Genomic DNA, 15,021 nt, shown 5'->3' with positions numbered 1-15,021 from the left:
ACAAGGGGTTCTTTTCTTGCAGGTGGGGTTGTTTTCTTGTAACTGTTTGTCTGAGTGCTTTTGACCAATGACCTTGTGTGAGACACTGTCCGCCCCTGTTAAGTTCACTATTAAAGTTAGGCTATTCGGGCAATAAAATTGAGCTTGCTGATCACTCATATTGAGTGCGCTTATCTTCCCTCCGTCGACAACATATATGTGTGTGTATGGATGTACATGTACATCTATATATCTGTATCTGTGTGTATACTCCATATGTGTGCGTATGTGTAAGTATTCTATATGCATTTGAAAAAAAGGCACACAAAAAAAAAACCCTCAGTGTTCCAGCACCAAAAAAAAAAAAAAAAAAAAAAAGAGAGAGAGAGAGAGAGAAAGGAAGAAAAACTTCAAATATGGTATAGGTCTGTAATATTAGTTCCATCAGCCTGCTTTGTTTATGTACATGATGTCATCAGCCTGCTTTGTTTATATGATGTGAACACATTCATGTTCATAAAGCAGGAACTGATGTGCCAAACACAAACTGCTAACTGTAGCTTTCATGACTGTGGTCAGTTTCACTCAAATAAATAAAATTTCATAGAAGCAAACTCTCTTTCATTCATTCTAAAAAATTCTGATACTATATTTAGGCATAGTTCTAAAAAAACTCAGAAGGGAAACATTGTTAACTACAATTTGACAAAAACTACAGCTACTCCTCTATATCTGACCTGCCCTGCACAACACAGACTGCAGGACTACATGTTTTGGGGTACATTTCTACATACTGTATTGGTTTTGGCTGGGACAGAATTAATTTTCTTCATAGTAGCTCATATCATGCTATGATTTGGATTTGTTACCAAAACAGCCTTGACAACACAATGTTGTTTTAGCTATTACTGAACAGTGTTTATACAGCATCAAAGCCTTCCCAAATTCCATTTTTCATGCAGCCCTGCCAGTGAGGAGGCTTGGGGTGCACAAGAAGTTGGGAGGGGACATAGCCAGGACAGCTGACTCCAACTGACCAAAAGGATATTCCACACCCTATAATGTTTATAGTTCAGCAATAAAAACTGGGGGGTAGAAGGGGGGGGGGGGGGGGGGGGGGGGGGGGAGGAGGGGAAGGATGTTTGGAATTGTGGTGTTTGTCTTTCCAAGTAACTGTTATGTGTTATGAAGCCCTGCTTTCTTGGAAATGGCTAAATATCTGCCTGCTGCTGGGAAGTAGTGAATGAATTCCTTATTTTACTTTAATTCAAGACTCAGCTATTGCTTTACCTGTTAAACTGTCTTTATCTCAGCCCATGAGTAGTTTTCTCACTTTTACTCTTCTGATTCCCTTCCCTAGAGTGAGCAAACGGCTTTGTGGTGCTTAGCTGCCTACAGGGATTAATCTACATCAGGTACCGGTAGTTTTGCATCATCCTGAGAAAAACTAATAATTCCTCTTTGTCTTTATTTTAAAAATACTTTCCACAGTATGATAACAGAAAATCAAACATATTTTCCAATTGTAAATGAAGTAGATTTATTAGGAATATCTGCAAAGTAGAATAAACCCACTTGTGTTCTTTCCCTTTTCACTGTGTTTTTTGAACTGTTATTGACAGAAAACAGTGAAATAGGTAAGACCAAATCCAACCAGAATTAGAAAATTCCTAGTATGTCATTCACCTCCTCTAAAAATATCTTGTCTGCATTACAGTCTTGAAAATTAAGACCTTGGAGGAACATCTCTGAAAGAAAAGATATTCTAAGAGTTCTGATCAATGTTCGAAAACAAACATATATTCATAAATAGACAATTACATTCTTCTTCTTTTTTTTAACCTACTGTATTCATCTTTCAGCTAGACATGAAAGGGAACATAATGTATTTTGTATACCTTTCATTTTTACTACAGTAAAGGATAAGCTGTCAGACAGGAAAGTATGCAGAAATGTTGCTTAGACTAATTGTCATTTGTCAGGAATTGTGTTATAACAGGATAAAAACATGTTATGTCTTGCAATTTAAGTATCACTTATTGACTTGCATTAATTCAGTTTTAGTTGGCATAGTGAAGCTGATTAATATAAATCAAAAGAGGTAGAAAGGTGGATTTTGTGTGTTTTTATTAAAAATATTATAATTTTTTAATTTAATTTAATTTTTTATTTTATATTGTATTTTTATTTTTATTATAATTTTATAATTTGATCTATTCATATGAAAATACATATTTGATATAAGTATAATTTTTAAGCATACCTGTAGTGTACCAAGTTCCTATGAAACCTTTTTCTAAGTAGTCCTATTTAAAAATAGGACTAAGGAGACTTTTTTTTTTTTTTCTTTCTGCTTGATAATCCAGGTTTATTTTCCTCTGAATATAAAGCAAGTCCAGAAAGTACTGTCAGGATACTGTAGCTGAAACCTTTCCCATAAGTAACTTTATTCACTAGTTCTCTCTTTGTATTTAATACGATGTAGTTGCAATCAAATGTAGAAACAATCAATATCAGATATTTAGAGAAATCTGTAGACTTAGATTGACTGAAATTTAACAAATTATCTGATGACATATTGTTTAATATGCTGTTCTCTTTACCACTAGCTGTCTTCAAGACAAAGCCTAGGTTCCAGGCCTGTGCTGGAAGGATACCATGAATGAATCTTAAAGGTCTGTCTACCTGTATTCTACACCAACACTTTCATAATTGTGTTCCTCCTATATTCTCTGCATGTGCAATTATCCCATGTCCTAAAACACATAAAAACGTATAATTAGGTATCCCCAGGAGGACAGGGGAATTGGTAAGATACCATTGGTACATACCATTACAAGAAGGCAATGCTCTGTTCCATGCTGGCTTTCCATCTGCACCAATTACACATGTTATAGTTGAAGGATCAATAATTTTATATCCAGAGTCACACTGGTAAGTAATAGTTGAACCAAGCTTAAAGTCTGTTCCAATTCTTGTCCCATTCATGATGTTTCCAGGATCAAAACAAGCTTCCCGTGGCTTTTCTGTTAAAATGAATGGAATTAAATCTACATGCACTTTTAACTTAATATATATATATTAACTATATATAACTATATATATTAACTATATATATAACTATATATTAACTATATATATAACTATATATATATATATCTCAAACACTGAAAACAACTTTCAGAGTGTGTTGGGTTTTTTTTTGATTATTTGTTTGTTTTCTAGTCAGTTTACATTTTTTCACCAGATAATTAAAATATTTTTCTTGTTTCTGTATGTTTACAAGATCATGGATGTTTGCATTAGATTAGTTTTTCCAGCCAAGGAAATTATACAGAGAAGACCTAACTTGCAACATTTTCTTTCTACCTTTTCTTAGTAGAAATGCCCACAGGATGAATGATTTCAATGACATCTAGTAATGTAGAAGAAAAGCTGATTTCTAGAAACTACAACTTAACACTACTGTCTTTTTTAACCAAACATCATTCTCAGTACAATAACTTCTGGGTAGAAAGCTGCCATACTATAGAATAACTTTAAAATGTATTTTTACTTTATGTTTCATACTTAAGAAGATCGAATAACTGGAGCTTGAACTCTAATGATATAAGCACAGCAGTTATTTTCTGCCATGAGCTAAGTAGTATGAAATGTTTAAATCAAAGTGAGTGTTGACATTGATTTTAACAACAGTGGGATTTCACTCATAACATATGGCAAGTTAAAATACAAAGAAGAGGGAAGGGAGAAATAATGTACATTAGAAATGACTTTGTTTAAAGAATATGATTGAGGTGATCTTCAAATAGGTGGGATTAAGGGGTAGAATATTCTTTATAAAAATGAAATGAAAACTAAGTATTATTATACAGTTAATAGCTATGCCATACTTTTTTTTTTTTTTTTTCTTAAAAAAGCAGTTGCTTTACATTTATACAGTTTATACAACTCAGTTACTTTACAATTTATGAAAAAAAAATGTTACAGATTTTTTTTAAAGAATATTTTGCTAAATATCTGAACTCTTTAGGAGGCAAGTACATGCCTAATATAAATGGGAGGCAAAGATTTCTTACTGAAAAATTCTGGAATCAAGTTCATAGTCAAATTTTACTCCATGCCTCCTTCCCTTATTAAATGTTAATAAAGCATGTATTTTAATGAAACACTTAAGGGAAATTATCAGAATGCAAAACTTGGTGTCAATAAGCAGAAATGAAAATAAATAATTTTTATATAAAATATTAACTAGCGTAATTATAGTATTGAATTACTAGGCACAAACTTCATATTGAACATAACTTTTCAAAATATGCTGTTCTGCTCATATATATATTTTATATTTCATTTAACTTACAGTTGCGTAGAGGTACATACATGTATATCAGCCTATGCTGAGAACAGAAAATACACACAGCTAAAACATATTTACTTAGCATAGTTGAACATTTGTAGAGATCATCTTTTATCTCCTTATTAAGTTCTGCTCAAATTCCCATTTTTTCCATGCAGGCCTACATTCCAAGCTAACGGTTTTCCCTTATTTTATTATTTTTTTCATTTTTTCAGATACGAATGGAGACTACATTTTGACAATTGAAATGACAATGACATTGGGAAGAAAAGCCATGCCAATGTGTAGAATAATGTGTGATGCTGAATGAAAGATGCAGAATAAATACAAGAATGATGTAATAGTTATTTTTAACCTCCCTCTATTGGCACCATATCTCTATTCTCTTTTGATGTTTTTGTTCTTACATTCTTGTATTGGGTTTATGTGGCAATGTTTTGGTAGCAGGGCAGGGGGGTGCAGGGGTGGCTTCTGTGAGCAGAGCCCAGCAGCTTCCACATGTCAAAGCAGAGCCAGCACCAGCCGGCTCCACAAGGGACCTGCTACTGGCCAGAGGCAAGCCAGGGAGCAACGCTGGGTGGGCCTCTGGGAGAGCAGACTGAAGGAAGGAAAAAAAAACCTGTTGCACAACAGCAGCTGGGAGAGTGAGGAGTGAGAAGCAGCCCTGCAAAGTGAGTGCAAAAGAAGGGCAGGAGGTGCTCCAGGCATGGAGCAGCAGTTCCCCTGTGGCCTGTGGAGAGGCCGCTGGTGGAGCAGGCTGTCCCCCTGCAGCCCATGGGTCCCACATGGAGCAGATCTCCATGCTGCCAGTCCGTGGAGGAGCCCCTGGTGGAGCAGGTGGATGTGGCCTGGAGGAGGCTGTGGCCCATGGAGAGCCCCCGCAGGAGCAGGCCCCGGGCCGGAGCTGCAGCCCGTGGAGAGGAGCCCACATAGGAGCAGGGGGCTGTGGGGAGCTGCCACCTGTGGGGGACCTGTGATGGAACAGATTGCTCCTGGGGGATGGACCCTGTGGTACAGAGCCATGTGGGAGCAGTTCTTCAAGAGCTCCTACCTGTGGGCAGCCCCCGCAGGCTCGGTTCGGGAAGAACGGCATCCCGTGGGAGGGTCCCCACGTGGAGCAGGGGCAGGGAGTGACCGTGAAGGAGCAGCAGAGACAAAGCATCAGGGACTGACCGCAGCCCCCATTCCCCATTCCCCTGTGCCACTTGGAGGGAGGAGGTACAAGAGGGTGGATGGGGAGAGGGTGTTTTTAGTTTCTTTCCTTTGTTTCGCATTGCTCTAGGTTGTTAGTAATAGGTAATAAATTACATTAATCTCCCTATGTTAAGTCTGTTTTGCCTGTGACGATAACAGGTGAGTGATCTCCCCATCCTTATCTCAACCCGAGCGCTTTGCATCATATTTTCTCCCCCTTTCATTTTGAAGAAGGGGAGTGAGGGAGTGGTCTTAGTGGGACTCAGCTGCCCAGCTGAGTAAAACCATCACAATTCTTTACATGTATGTTCTGTGGTTTACTTCCACTGTCAAGAACAAGAAGCTGAGGCTGCAACTCTGCTTCTGAGAAACAGCTTGATAAACCTGAGCAGAGATAACAATCAAGCCAGAGACAGCATGTTGACCAGAAAACAAACCATCATTTTAAGTGTGTGAGAATGTGTGTCTATCCCTAATAAAAATAAAATATAACACATTCTCTGGTTAGTAATATATACCACTAGCTCCCTCCTTCCCCCCACCTTTTCTCTCCTTTTGTCCCCTGAAAACAAAAATGCAAAGGGTCTCCTGCAGTAGTAATTCAGAAATGTGTATGTAGATTCAACAACAAAGTGGAAGGGAAAATGTATTGGTATGTATCAGCAAGGAAGCATCAACAATCATGTATTCTAATTGGGTGAGACAATTCCATTATTCTACAATTCCTTTGCAAATGCTACTTTCGATGTGTATCTTCTATTGTTACTTTTTTTTTTTTCTGGAAGATGAAAATATGCATAAGTAATATGAAAGAGATTTCATGTAAGAGGATTTCTGTGTTACTCAACACATTTACAGAAAATAGTTTTTAAAACCTACATTGATGTAAAGGAGTACTTGCCAGTTCAATATGAATACATCTACAAGTAAACAGGTTTGAATCTCAATAAACCCTAAGTAACATTTCTTTCCTTTAATATTTTTCCACAAATTATGGTGAGAACGATACCTTTATAGTCAATAGCAAATCCTGACATTCCAACAGAAGCATCACTGCGAAAAGCCAGAAACAGACTGTTACCACTGCTCTCTATTCTTTCAGGAGCCTGTGAGCCTTGAAAACTGCCAATTAGAGGACTGTTGGAATCTTCTCCTTCATAAATATGTAGAAAATCATAACTGGGTTCCATATTGAAACTGAAAATAAAGGAAAAAGAGAATTAAGTCTTAATTTCTTTTTCATGAATTAAACGCAACTATGATTGTGGCTGCCAATCTTCTGCCTTACACATTTTCTTCTCCAGAAATGAACGTATTTTAAAACATGAACATTTACGAGCTTTAGATGGAGTTCTCCTTACCAACAAAACAAACACCTCCAGCTTTATGTAAGATCTACTATAAGGCCATTGTTTAGGCTCTGTCTACAGTAAATGAAAACAAAGCATATGCTCCCACCTATCTTAAACACTGTTCTCAAGATGGGATGAATCACAACTTGCTTAAATTAAAAGTCAAGCTTTTAGTTCGCTAAACTACATGATACTAACTCCACCCATCATAAACAGAAATTCACTACCTGAGAAACAAGATGCTTTCATGTGGACAGATCTCTGTCCTGGAGCTTGTCTTTGTTCATACCCAAATTATATCATAGAATTATGATAAATTACAATTAATAATTAATATTCTTACCACTCACTAAACCACCTATGTCATATTTTATGACATGTATATATTTATACAACACGATTATGAATATAATACAAACAGGCTGTCCTTCAGAGGAAGGTAATTGAGATGAGTTCTGAGACAATATAAAGATAAAAATATGGGCTTTTATACTGTAAATGTATACAGAGGTAGATAGAAAGGAAGTATTAGGAACACTGAGAAAAACATCTGAAAAGTAAAACTAAATTAAAAAAGCAGAATTGAGTGGATATTTTTCTTTCTAATTGCCTTTGTAAAATGAAAGAGAAAATAAGTATTTTGCTTTGTTGCAAGTATGGTGGTCAGATTTGTGTTTGTCTTCCTATTATATCAGTTAGTACTGTTATACACAAGATATTCCAAATCATTAATATGTATTACAATTTTTTTCAGCTTTCTGAAAATATTTACAAGATTAACAATGCCACAACCTAGAGTTTAAAATACTCTATATCACCATCAGCTATAAGAAGGATGAGAATATTCCAAGAATATTTTGTAATATCAGACAGTTTGGGAAAGGTAGCATTAAAAACTTGGGAAGCAACTGCATAATCTTTTATTTCAGATTTCTGAGGAAGATTTCTATCTTGAAATCAGAACATCAAAATAAGGAAAGACTTTAGATGCCCACTGTGTGCTACTGGACTGCAATTTTTTGTAAAATGTACTGGAACTGCAGCATGAACTCTAAGTTTCTTCCATCTTACTTGAAATGAAGCATTTGAGCTTAGGCAGTCCAAGACATATACTGCTTATCATGAGGTACATGTATTTTCAAATGTGTAATTAGTGGGCAACTAATGCTACTTCAAGAAATACCCAAAGAACAGAATGTTCGTATTATTGATTATATAATTTTCAGGTCTCTCAGGTTTGATTATTTCATTTATGTCATTGCAATATTTTATTAGAAGTCAGCCAATACAGAAAACTGTGTTTTCCAAAAAAAAAAGGTGCAAAATTTACACAACAAAATTATCAACATCCCATTATCTTTTACTAAAAGAAGCATAATTGATCTCCATACTGCTGAAGCAGAGAGCAACGTCATCATTAGCTTAACAATCAAGTTCAGGATACAGAACCAAAGGAAGAAAAAGTTGTGCACTTCCATCCATACATACAGCAGCCAAGATGATTATATAGGCCTGATTCAAATAGAAATGATAAACTGAACACATGAATATGACTACATGAACTTCAATTTGTGTTAAAAATGTATACAACAAATATAGGTTGATGATGGTATGTTGAGTAAATAAAATTTCTTCAAAACAATGAGCCAACATTATTGAAACATCTTTTTTTTCTTGACTAAGTAGACTAAAATATTACCTTTTTTTTTTTTTTTTTCTTTTTTTTTTTGCTATGGTATATATCTGAAATCAAAAGTAACATATAACTTGTCACTTTTCTTTTTCTGTTAAAACTTTTCTGTTATTTTGAAGCAATGATATAGCACATATTATTGGTATACTCCACGTCTCATCCATGAAATATAATTAGAAGCGTTAAGAAATAACAGATGATGAGAAGTGACATTTAAAATCCCATTAAACAGAGACATTCATCTAGAACTTGTACCTTTTGAATATCAAGGCAATGACAAAATCGGGGTTTACTTTTATTCTCCAGTCACATTCTTTCCCAGGAGGATATGCCTGTGGATAGTTAGGTGATAAAATAACTCCTGCTGGGCCTGTCAGGTTTCCTCCACATGCAGCTGTCACAATGTAAAAAGAAATGGGAATATGGTCACATGTTAAATTTACAAGTGTTTGTTAGCTGTTAAATAAGAGTAAATAAACATTTGAACATTCCCACTTGTATTTTCCAAAAATAATATGTGCTCTCTTCATATTCAAAAGCACAAAAAAAGCTCTTCCTAAAAGAACAAAATATTAAGCTGAATAGGAATTCCTGTATATTGTTGCTGCTACTTAATCCCATCTTTATGAAACTGGAGTATTTGTTATATACTGGAAGAGGAGAAGCATTACACCAACCAAAGAAGTGTTGTTGAGCACCTGGTGCTCACCAGTGTGTATGAACTCATGAAAGAGGTTTAGACTGGAGGCAGTCAGGGCAGTAACAAACATGCCCTGGTTGAATTTGTGATCTCAAGTAATATGAGCCTGGCAAGGAGCAAAGTCAAGACTTTGAACTTTAGAGAAGTGAACTTACAGCTATTTAAATATTATTTTAATGTTTTAATATTTGTTAATATTTAATTATTTTTAAAATAATAATTTTAAATAATTATTTTAATTGTTTCTGTCAGACATTGTTAATTTCAAATGTTCATAAAGTTTAAAGAATAGAGTGAGAAAATGACATCCAAAAATACTGTTATTATTAAGAATGTGGTTGTTGGTGACCAGAAGTATGAAATAACTGGTTTCTATGGAGAGCATTACTCCAGCGTTAGCCTCATATGCCCACCAGTTGAACAAGAAATATGATCTGTATTAATTATAAACAGAGAATAACATTTCAGCTAATTACCTATGCATGTAGGAGGATCCGGTTGCCAGAAGAATCGGTTATTCAGTTGTACACATGTAATTTTAGCTTGTCCTTGAAGCTGATAGCCAGGGTCACATTGAAAGGTGGTTGTATCCCCAGGCTCCCTGCTGTCTCCATATCTAGTGCCATTTTGTGGTGTCCCAGGATCATTACAGGTCGATGCAATAGAAGCTGTTAGGGAATCATTAAATAAAAGCTTTAAGATGTAGATATTAGATGTAGACACTCTTTACTTAAAAGCACAATATTTTTACAAGTGCATTCCAAACAAGGCAATAGTATTTACTTATTAGTTAACATACGAATGCTTTTTGATTCTCTTTTTCTATGAGAATTCGCCCACTGAGATACATCATGATTATGTTGGCTTCCTGCCAGTTTTCTTAGTATGAAATATGGCCTGAGAGGAAATAAACACAAGCTTTTCTTCTTCTTTTCATTTTTTAATACACCAAAAGAGCTAGTAACTCATTTTCTCATTTTAATGTTCCCGTTATCAAAGCAAATTTCTTTATGCACTTTGATGCCTTTTTACACAACATGGTAAATAACACAATGTAAATAATATTGTTTTGTAGTCTTAATATTCTTCAGCATGCAAATGCTATGTTTGCCCAGCTGGATGAATCAAATAGCAGTTTTATGTAGCCCTGTATTTCCCTTTCCAGGGGCAAGAAACAACTTTATCAGAGTATGCTAAAACTCAATCTAAGCAAAACATCTCATATGTTCAATCTCTTGAGTTTGTATATAGATTTTGCTTTTGTTCTTGTTTTGGCTGGGATAGAGTTAATTTTCCTCCTAGTAGCTGGTTTGTTACTGTGTTTTGGATTTAAAATAATGCTGATAACAGACCGATGTATTAGTTGTTGCCATTGGACCTGGGAGGGGACAGAGCCAAGGTACTCTAGATTGCTCCACCCAACCATGTCCTTTTTAAAGAACTTAGCACACCTGTGAGCAGGTAGGTCTAAAACCTAATGTCACAATGGGTTTTGGTGGGCACCTACAGGTAAGACCATCTACTATTTTCACCGTCTTCTTTCAGTTAAGTTTAAACTTTGTGAACCCAGATCAAAGACATTTTAAAAATCTACTCTCCCACATCCTTCTGCTCATCTGTACCAGAAAGTACAATCCTTGAAAATTGTGAAATATCAACAAAAATTATTTATTTATTTATTTATTTATTCTAATATAAACTAGGTATATTTTCTTGCATGCTCACACATCAGACAGTTGATTAATTCTTAAACTGGTTCACAGCCACCTCAACTCTAAATTTGATGTCCTTTGAAGGTGTAATTTTGTTCTGATTATCAGACCAATAAGGACAATTCAGAGATAAAATGATTAAAATTATTAAAAGTGCACATACCATGTTAAAACTGTTTTTTACTACTTTATTGGTTTATAAACTAATATTAGAATTACCCATAATATCTGGATGTACATTCTCCTACACTCTGGGAAAGCAGTGGCTATGTCTTTCAGTATTTTGAGCAGCACCAAGCACTCAAGTTATAGGAAAGTACTACAAATTACAGGTCAAAAACACTAGGGACATAAATGTAATTATACATGTATTATGCTTCATTAATGGCTTCTATTGCTACAAACAGAGGTGCAAAGTCTCTTCCAAACTTCATTATATAGTATTAAATGACTGAGAAAAATCTTGGCCTTTCTTTTTCACATTTTTTTTTTTTCTCATCTCTGGAACTCCTTTAAGCAAACACACACACAGAGTGAAATGAAATGCTTTGACTTTTACACAATAGTAATATGTATCCATATAATTGGAATTAGACTGAGGCTTTCTTTGCAACATGAACAAATACATTAACACAAATAAAATTATAAACACAGAAGCACTAACGAAAAATAGTTTGTGGGCAGTTTTCTGACACTGAGAATTGGCAGTCATTTTTTTGAGGTTTGGTCTCCTGTAACAATCATTGCCAATTGTTTATGCTGGAATGAGAACAAATTGAGAATCTTTATTATTAGAATTAACTTGCAAGTCAGTGCCAAAAAAAATGGCTTATAAAACAAGTGAAAGAGAAATAGAAAGGAATATGTCTGCTGGTAATGGATTCCAGCTCTAGATTTCCACTGACCGCAATGTAGTACACACATGGACATTTGCACACTGACACATAAATTTAGTGGTCTTCATCTAAACTTGCATTACATCTCAAATTTTCTTTAGGAAAGAATTAGAATTTACTTTGGTTGCACTATTAAATTAATTCTTTTTCTTCATTTTTAAAGGATTTGAAGCACTTTTTAAAATCAAGGAATCAAAGAATATACCTCTTATAAATTATGTAAGTTAGTAGTCTGTCCATGCTTCCTGCTCTGTTTATTTATTTGTTTGATTGTTTTTTATTTCCTTTTTTAGTTTTTCTGTTTAAATCACAGTAAACATTATTATTTCATTAAAATGATTTTTTAACTCATTCTCAGAAGAAAAGATAAAAAAGCTGCTGATAAAAAAAACTACTACCACAATGCAACCTTTGTGACCAGAAAAAAAAAAAAAAAAAAACACAAAACAAAACAAAACAACAACAACAACAACAAACCAACAGCAATTAAACATTTAAAAAACTGAAACAGTTACCACGTTGTACAAATGAAAAAATCTTTTTTTTTTTAACCTGAAAAAAATATATATTTTTTGTGGATTTAGTGTTTTTAGCCCTTTGAAATAAAAAATGTCACTTGATAACGGCCCAATAAGAAAATAAAAATCTTACTGAAAAATACTTGCAATAAAACCCTTAATTTGTATTGACCTGAGGTGATCTTCTGAAATAATGAAAATATCTATAATTTTGTTTACAATGTGCTCTAGTATAATTGTGTTCTAAATTTTCAGTAGAAAGAAAGGTTGAAAAATTAATGAGCAAGATGAGAAACAAACTGAAAAAGAAGAAAAGGTGAATCTTATTAAAATGGTTTTATGTGTACTCTAGCAAATAGGTGGCTACTTGGACAAATCACAGAAACTGTAAAACATCTCTATATTAAAATTCATGAATTATGATAACTAACATATTACAAATACAGGACTCTGTTTATCATTTTAATATTTGTTATTCTTGACTTTGTTTATCATTTTAATATTTGTTATTCTTGACTTTGTTTCCACTCCAAAGTAACACACCTTAAACACCTTGAGATCATTCCTATTTCTAAATGAAGCAAAATACAATGGCAGTGTTGCATTTTTATTTATTTTTTGACAGTGTGAGACTTTTCCACCAGAATTTATAAGCATTAATTCAAGAACTAAAGTAATGGCTATTACTGCTAATGAGTACTGTGTAAGCACTCCCCAGGCACCACTCTGACAATTTACCTGACATCCCTTATTAGTGCAGTTTACTAAATGTATACGTGGCCACAAGGGAAGGAAAGCATGACCATGACCTCAGAGAAGTTATTTACTATTTGACAGACAACAACAACCCAAAAAAAAAAAAAAAAAAAAAAAAAATTGGATCACTAGCGCATATCTGTTAAAGAAGCAAAATTCTTTTAAGTATATAAGCATATGACAATCTCATTAGTTAGCTTTTTTTTTTTTTTTTTCAAGAAATCTTTGACTACCTTCATTTTTTCATTAAAAGGTTATGCAAAATAATACCTCAGCAATCAACAAGTATTCCCAGTTCAACCGTGTCAAGTACGTACCAATCATCAAGGACTGATGCCTTTTAAAATTTATTTTTACTGTTAGTCCCCATTTCTCACATAGAAAGTTCTAAATTTTAAAAATAACCAGGCATTTAATAAGCACCAAAACACTCTTTACACTTCTGTTCCTGCAGCCTCAGAAGTTATTTTCTGTATTTGAAAACAGCAACCTTTTCATCATGCCAAATACACTTGATCCTAATTAAACAAAACATCAGACATTTAAGCACTGATGTGTCATCTAGTAAAGTGAACATTTAGACAGACTGTCAACTTTTCAACATTTCATCTCATTTCTAAGTTGTTTTACTTCACAAAATTCCCAAGAGTGTAACTGCATGAAAATTACAAATCTGTTCTCACTTTACTTGGTATTGTGAAAATATCTAAAGAGTATAGGTGTTATATGCTTTAATAAGTAATCCAGACATTAAGAATCACTAGCTCTTCTATCTCGTTTAATAACAGGCTTTTTTCTTCTCGATCCACATACTAATATATACCCATGCAATTAATATCCATCATACATACTTATGGGAAATGGCATGTTCATTCTGTGACGTGACAATGCCATATAAAATTGTAAAAAATGTGAGGAATTCAGAGACTTGAAGCTGAACACAATTAGAACTGCAGAATCATAGGTTGAAAAAGACCTTCCATAAAGTCCAAATGTTAGGGCTGACCTGTGTCCCATCACTAAACTATGTCTCTTGCCACATCCACACATCTCTTAAATACCTTTTGGTATTTAATGATGTATATTCATATCTATTATTATATTTTATATTATATGATGTAGGTATGTAATGGTCCTCCACCACTTCCCTAGGTGGACGATTCAAATGCCTAACCATTCTTTCTGTGAAGAAATCCTTCCTGATATCCACTCTAAGCCTCCCCTGGCACAACCTTCCTAGTGTTCTATCGCTTGTCACCTGAGAGAAGAGACCAACACCCACCTCACTACAACCTCCTTTCAGGTAGTTTGGGAGTGTGATGAGGTCTCCCTTCAGCCTCCTTTCCTCAAGACTAAACAAACCCAATTCCCACAGCTGTTCCCCTCACATGTATTTGATAAAATCAAAGATAATTGATAAAAATGTTCAGCAAAACTAGCCATGAAATTCCACCCTGTGGAACACCACTGGCGGCAAACAGCTGCCACTGGATTGGGTACCATTCACTATGACTCTTTGAGCCCAGCTATCTAGCCAACTCTTCATCCAGCAAACTGGACACCTCTCCAACCCACGAGTAGCCAGTTTCTTCAGGAGAACACTATGGGAAACAGTGTCAAATTAAAACATATATGACGTAAAACACGAAAAGCAGCAACTACATTTATGACTTAAGGATGCTATAGTCAAAACTAAGCTGCATAGGTAGACTGTTTTAGAAATGACTGAGAAAAATTAAGGTATTTTCCAACCTAAATGGTTCTGATTCTAAAATGGCAAAACCAAGAGAGGGGATTTGACTTCCATTAACTGGCGAATAACTCAATTGCTGTGTGCAAGTTCTTGCACATGTTATATGCAGTA

The 15,021-nt window shown here is 34.6% G+C and overlaps 1 protein-coding gene across 4 annotated transcripts in view; it reads right to left on the bottom strand.

Annotated features, from left to right (window-relative positions):
* CSMD1 (CUB and Sushi multiple domains 1) overlaps window positions 1-15,021 on the bottom strand; it is a 1,186,669-nt gene that overhangs the window by 198,751 nt on the left and 972,897 nt on the right. For all 4 annotated transcript variants that reach the window (XM_032184761.1, XM_032184762.1, XM_032184764.1 and 1 more), the window contains exons 27-30: window positions 9,752-9,943; window positions 8,831-8,969; window positions 6,540-6,727; window positions 2,811-3,005 (exon numbers count right to left, since the gene is read on the bottom strand). In XM_032184761.1, the coding sequence (XP_032040652.1) occupies window positions 2,811-3,005; window positions 6,540-6,727; window positions 8,831-8,969; window positions 9,752-9,943 (714 nt within the window). The remainder of the gene's footprint in view (window positions 1-2,810; window positions 3,006-6,539; window positions 6,728-8,830; window positions 8,970-9,751; window positions 9,944-15,021) is intronic.

This window comes from Aythya fuligula, chromosome 3 (genome assembly GCF_009819795.1).
Source record: "Aythya fuligula isolate bAytFul2 chromosome 3, bAytFul2.pri, whole genome shotgun sequence".
Taxonomy (NCBI): domain Eukaryota; kingdom Metazoa; phylum Chordata; class Aves; order Anseriformes; family Anatidae; genus Aythya; species Aythya fuligula.
This window is presented reverse-complemented; position numbering and strand designations above follow the sequence as displayed.